The sequence below is a fragment of the Etheostoma cragini genome, chromosome 21 (assembly GCF_013103735.1).
Source record: "Etheostoma cragini isolate CJK2018 chromosome 21, CSU_Ecrag_1.0, whole genome shotgun sequence".
In the NCBI taxonomy this organism is placed as follows: domain Eukaryota; kingdom Metazoa; phylum Chordata; class Actinopteri; order Perciformes; family Percidae; genus Etheostoma; species Etheostoma cragini.
In genome coordinates, this window is record NC_048427.1 from 10,480,620 (window position 1) to 10,486,817 (window position 6,198).

Genomic DNA, 6,198 nt, shown 5'->3' on the forward strand with positions numbered 1-6,198 from the left:
ATTTTTTTTTTCAACTTATTTTAACAAATCTGCCACTTATCAACTGAGTTTTATGTAAAGTTACATGGTAGAAGTCTACACTCCTCAATGTATTTGGAGTTTTTCCAGTCTTGTGGCCTTAAGTTCTTAACTTTTACTTTAATTATTGATAATTATAATAATTATAATAATAATAGTGGGTTTGATTTTCGGGGACCTTCGCAACAACATGAATGCACCTTTTATATGCACTAACTGAGTATCGGTATACTCTGTATTTGGCTTTGTCCAGCATGTTTACACTGTTGTAATAATTTCACACTGAAATAAAATAGCAGAATGTCTCTGTACTTTTTAATAAGAATTTTGTATTTGAAAACATTCTCTGACTCTGGATGCTTTTGGCAATGTCGTCAAAATCTGAGTGAAAAGTTATGTTTTTATAACATTTTGCTTTGGAATTTGAAGATTAACTGTGTACACAGAAAACGTTTTTCAAGTCTTTTTCATGTTTTTCTACAGATATGCACATTCTACTGTATGGGAACATTGTCTGTAATAAGTTGCAAACATATAGCAAAGTATTATGCAGACGTTAGTTGCTGAAATGTATGACCCCCAGGTTATGTGACTGGAAGTGCTGTGCCTAAAAGCAAAAAGTTGCAGACTCTCACTCTCAAATGTGTCCATTAAATATAAAGCTGGAGCTGGGAGACGGTTATCTTAGTACACTGGAAACGAGTAAATAGTCAGCCTAGCCAGGAAAACCACAACTAGTTCCTTTTACTCTTGAAGTTTGGGTGTGGATTAAATAAATATAAGGAAGATACCAAGTTTTAGTTGGTGAGCTTTAGTGGTGCATGAAGATTTTGTTACCTTTGGACAGAGCAAGACTAGCTGTTTCCCTCCGCTTCCATCTTTATGCTAACTTAAATGTCTCTTAGCTGTAACGTCACATGTACTTTACAGACATGAGGGACGAGGGTGGTATCAATCTTCTCATCTAACTCTCAGCAAGACAACAAATAAGCATATTACTCAAAATGTCAAACTATTCCTTTGGCATGTGGAAAAGGTTGAGAATTCACCAGTGTTATTTTTTAGACTAAATGTGTTAAGTGTGCTACTGTGTTGTTCTGGTGTTAGTCCTGGTGATATTTGTTATCAGAATCCTTTATGAAGTTATTTATTTGGTGCATTCATGATGCATGGGGTGACTTTTAAGATGAACCCAGTGCTTGCTTTTAACATTGTTGTTTACTGATGTTGAAACTGTAATACTTAAGAGACTGTGCGTGCGTGGATCTGATCTATCAGTTTGTCCCTCTTGCTTTTCAGAGAATGGAGGAGGAGCTTCCATCTCCAAAGGACAGGGAGCTAAACCTGGTAAACATTTCTCTTTTTTTCTTTGAGCAATAAACAATCTGAGAGCTGAAGTCTTTCCCCAACAGACATTCATGTCCCTCCCAGGATTAAGAGTTACAATGTTGGTGGTCCTTTAGCTCCATCATTAGCTCACGATTTAAATGTATCCAATAGTAGCATTACTTTGTGTTGAGTGCTGCTAATTAGCCAATATGTGAGCATTCTAACACTCCCAAAACTAAACTGGTGAACATGGTAAACGTTATACCTGCTAAACATTAGCATGTTACTGAAGCATTGTCATTTGTGAGCGTGTTGGCATGCTGATTGTTAGTGTTGTAGACTCTGTTGTATTGAGCCAACATATCTGTTTTACTTTTTAAATCCTGAATTGTGCTAGTAATACTTGTTCCTGTTGTTCCAGACTGTGGACCATCAGGAGTACCAAATGGACAATGGATGAAAATACCAAGACCTGGTAAACTTGGAGTATTATATTCCCAAATGGTCTAATGGCATTTGCATGCTGAAATGTGTATTTTTACCTTCACCGCATGCACAATGCATTTGAAAGGAATTTTGATTATTTTTAATTGATTCAATTAAATATTAAAGGGAGGGGAAACTTTACATGAACGCACTGATTGTAGCACATTTATAACCCTTGATTTGAATATTAAACACAGAGTCAGAAGCACATGATGACAACTAAGTGTTTTTGTTATCTAAGGTTATAATGCAGGTTCTGAAGCGTCCACTGGCACAAACACAAAAGGTACTTGTACAAACGTGACTCAGGTCATGGCATAAAGGCTGTACCTTGCATAGATACAAGAATACTTTGTTTATATTATTTCTTAATTATATTCTTTGATTTGTCTTGAGGTTATCAAGCAGGATCTGGTGTTCCAAACGGATATGGTGCTAAACCCAATGGTAAATCCACTTTATTCTTCATTCTCAATATTCACACGTATGAAATGTTCACAATGGAGCACTCTACAGATGGTAATGAAAACAGCTATAGATTTAATCATCAATGTAGGCCTTCCAGGGAAATTATGCCATTATTTAGAACATGGTGCCAGTGCAGGGGGGTATTCAAATGGAGGCAGAGCCAGTGGTAAAAAAACAGGTAAGAAGTCTGCTAATAACAGCTGTGAGAGCAAAGTCTAAGGTTTTAAATGTATACAGTAAAATCAATAATACAATTGATATTTCTTTAAGGAATCTGGTAATAATTAATTTACTGCACTTCTACTTTTATTCTTCTTTTTCCACGGTATAAAGTTGAAGGTAGGCTTAAAGTAGATGTGTCAATAAATGTTTGTTTATTCAAAGGTTATGGAACAGGAGGCTACACTGTCCCTGGACTCAGCAATGGATATGGAGCTGGTATTATTTTCTTTCAATATAAATATACAGTGAATAATGATATTTTTATGTTTTTCTTTTTCACTTCCGATGAAATTAAGATGTGTTTGTGAATTCTTCGGTTTTATGTGTACAGCAGGCCTTGGATATCCTTATGCCGGTAAACCTAAGCAACCTGGTGAGTGTTTTATCATTTTTTTTAAAGCAACTCAACTTAACAGGGCAAAGGAATATTTATAATTTAAAGTGTGAAATGTGTTGTGTGTTGATAATTGTTCTGTATACTCTCAGGTTACGGGCAAGGAGCGTACCTTGGAGCTGGATATGGAAATGCAAATTCATATGGAGGTACATTTTAAAAGAATAAGCTTTAAACATTGTCTTTTAAACTGAGGATAGGTTAGGTCCAAAGAAGCTTTATGAACTTCAAACCAGTCTCTGATTTGTTCAAAATGAAATCTGTACAGTTTCCTTATATTGTGCAATCGTTCTCAGGAAATCCGGGTCTGGGTGAAGCAGGCCAGTCCCAGCCAGGTAGGCTTGGATGTTTACAAAAACTTGTTAAATTACTGAATCCAATAATTGTATTTAAAATACCATGAATTGGTAGATGATACATTCCTGTAGTTATTGCAGGCCATTTAGCTTGACATGATTAATTAAGAGCACTAAGATAGTTTATGATGTCTTTTTTGCAGGGTATGGAAATGGAAATGGCTACAGTACGGGTGTACAACCTGACTATGCAAGCAAGTACCATAATATGAAATTTAGTTCATTTAATTTTGTTTGAATTACACCAGAAGTAAACATTAATCTTCTTTTTCAGGTTTTGGCCAAGGTGTACCCACTGCTAATGGAAAAGCAGGTATGTTATGGGTGGCAAGTGAGCATACAGTTAAAGATAAATACAAGTGTAGAGACTAAGCCCAAGCTTTAAGACCCTGAGGTGCTGTTCCACTGGCAGAGTAATTGACGCACTTCTTACTTTTTGACCAATGAAAGTCATATTTGTAGTTAAGACCATTGGTTCCATTTATTTTCATCAAATCTTTGGTTTTCCAGACAGACTAGGACAGATTTCAACAGTGGCTGAAATCCAAAATGCTGATATGCAACACAATTTAAGCTTGAATCAGTAAGAACGTCCATCCATTTGTTTGTTCCTACAGCAACAGCAATCTTTTTTAAGGAACTAAGAATCAACCTGAAAGAGAGAAAAGCAAGCACCCCCTACTACACATATTGTATAACATTGAGTTGCATATTAAACTGGGTGTACAATAACATGTAAGGTGGCCAAAAGCCTACAAACATACCTTAATGGTGCCCTACAATTCTACTGCAAGCTACTATTTACATATTTATATCGTAGTCTTTTTATGTCAAACATACATGTGGAAGCACATCAGTGTTTTTTAGGTTGTTTTTTATGAACAGGCCGATTTATCTTTGCTAATAATATGTTGGATTAAAGTCAATGTATATTTACAGACATATTTATAGGGACTCTGAGGACCACCTAGTGAACCCTTAGTTGAAGATCTCTGATCAAAAGCATCAATTGACGAACTTTCTATCTCATATAGTTTGTTGCCATACCATGTTAATATATCTGGTCCAGTATGTAGGTTTATTAGTGTAATTGCATTCACCTCAGTAATCTGTTTATTGATTTCCATAACGGTCTTGGTCTAAATTCTATGTGCATGTTAGCAGCATATTCCCCTCGAGATGTTCTAGTCAGATCTGATGCACAAACATTTTCTGTGTAATCATGCAGGAATGAGCCATTACGAGCCTCAGTCTGCTGGCCTCGGTCCAAATGGAAAATTGGGCAGCATGAATGGTGGTATGTATAACTTGATTTCTTTCAAATCTTTATTAACGGTCGTATTATACATAGTTAAAAAAAAATTTGAACAATGCTCAATCCACAGAAATGTATACAACCCGTATTCAGACTTCTGTACAGTTGTGATGTCACAACTATACTATAAACGGGTAGAAGAATCACGCTGAAACAGTTATAGCAATACAGTTATATACAGACAGTATGAGGAAATTAAAGTGTTTTTTGAACATTAAAGCATTTAGACATGTTCTATTAAGAACCCTAAATACAAGTATGAACCTAGAAATGAGCATGAAAAGGGGCCTTCAACACAAAAACTCTGTGGGGAAAAAGCCTTTGCCTGTACAGCATGACATTAACTTATGAAACTTTTTTTTTTTAAATCCAACAAACCAGAACCAAAACTTTCTCCAATGTTACAGGAATGGGTGGTTTGCCTTTTGGCAGTCAGACCTTGGGAATGGGTGCAGAGAAATCAAACACGAAATACGGTGAGTGCTTGTTAGTCGTATTCCATCACTCCACTATAATGGAGCCTGAAGGAAAAGTGAGTTTTATTTACAGCTTTATGAGTTTATAGCACCTTGATGTGCAGAACTCTAATAAAATGTTTAAACATCTTATTATTCATGTGCCAAGCAACATTTTTCTCTGCCCATTCACTCCTCGCTCTGATTTAGGCATTGGTGGGTTGCAATTTGGTGGACAGCCCTTCGGTACAGGAACTAATGGTGCAGGACAGTATGGTATGTCTGTATGTTGTAACTGCATGTTTTCTTTTCAGTCTGTTTATGTTGTCACTGTATGTAGGCTAGATCTTGATTGAAACTGCAAATTCATTCATTTGTAATGTGTTTTGATTGAATGTTTGTACCAAAGACCACTGTAGCCCACCAAGAATCAACACAAGCATGCATGGTCAGCCTAATGAGTCCATGCGTGTCCCAACTATGTCTCTGCTCTATCCAGGTTATGGTGGGAGCCAGTATGGGCCTGCTGGTGATGGCAAATCACCTGGAAAATATGGTGAGTCATTTATCAAGTAGTATATTATATTTCAGAATAAGGTGCAGGCGTGGGGGTTGCTGTGGCTTATAGTTGTGTCTTCACTTTAAAAGGCATTCCCGAAACTGAGCAGCTGATGAAATTAAATCCACAATCTACACTTGACTATTAAAAGGCTTCTTACCGGTTTTCCTCTGTCTCTGATCAGGATATGGTGGGTTCCCCAATGGTGGGCAGCTTCTCGGTCTCGCCAGTAATGGACATACAGCCGGCCAATATGGTGAATAATGACATTTTGATATCTCTTGTTGTGATTAGTTGTGGCACACACTTTGCCCCATAACCTTTTTATATTATTTCTCTTCTTCTTGTTTCTCCACCTTGTCTACAGGTTATGGAAGAATGCCTTATGAAGCTCAACCAGCTGGACTAAACCCTGAAGCCATATCTACTGGCAAATATGGTAAGAAAACTTTGCAGATTCAGAATTTACTCACAAAATATCACTTTTAAAATGTGGAGTAATCCCAGACATTTGCCTCATGGAGCGATGGCTGTGCTGCATGGGCCACCCAATTTCCGAATGGGTCGAGTGTTATGTTGAAATTTTGTTTTGTTTT

At 36.8% G+C, this 6,198-nt stretch overlaps 1 protein-coding gene across 1 annotated transcript in view; it reads left to right on the forward strand.

Moving 5' to 3' along the window:
• cmn (calymmin) overlaps window positions 1–6,198 on the forward strand; it is a 20,583-nt gene that overhangs the window by 12,325 nt on the left and 2,060 nt on the right. The window contains exons 32-48 of the mRNA XM_034860817.1: window positions 1,318–1,365; window positions 1,769–1,822; window positions 2,075–2,119; window positions 2,230–2,280; window positions 2,420–2,479; window positions 2,686–2,739; window positions 2,855–2,896; window positions 3,010–3,066; window positions 3,214–3,252; window positions 3,417–3,467; window positions 3,548–3,586; window positions 4,502–4,570; window positions 4,996–5,064; window positions 5,254–5,319; window positions 5,543–5,599; window positions 5,787–5,858; window positions 5,970–6,041. Coding sequence (XP_034716708.1) covers window positions 1,318–1,365; window positions 1,769–1,822; window positions 2,075–2,119; window positions 2,230–2,280; window positions 2,420–2,479; window positions 2,686–2,739; window positions 2,855–2,896; window positions 3,010–3,066; window positions 3,214–3,252; window positions 3,417–3,467; window positions 3,548–3,586; window positions 4,502–4,570; window positions 4,996–5,064; window positions 5,254–5,319; window positions 5,543–5,599; window positions 5,787–5,858; window positions 5,970–6,041 — 945 coding nt within the window. The remainder of the gene's footprint in view (window positions 1–1,317; window positions 1,366–1,768; window positions 1,823–2,074; window positions 2,120–2,229; window positions 2,281–2,419; window positions 2,480–2,685; window positions 2,740–2,854; window positions 2,897–3,009; window positions 3,067–3,213; window positions 3,253–3,416; window positions 3,468–3,547; window positions 3,587–4,501; window positions 4,571–4,995; window positions 5,065–5,253; window positions 5,320–5,542; window positions 5,600–5,786; window positions 5,859–5,969; window positions 6,042–6,198) is intronic.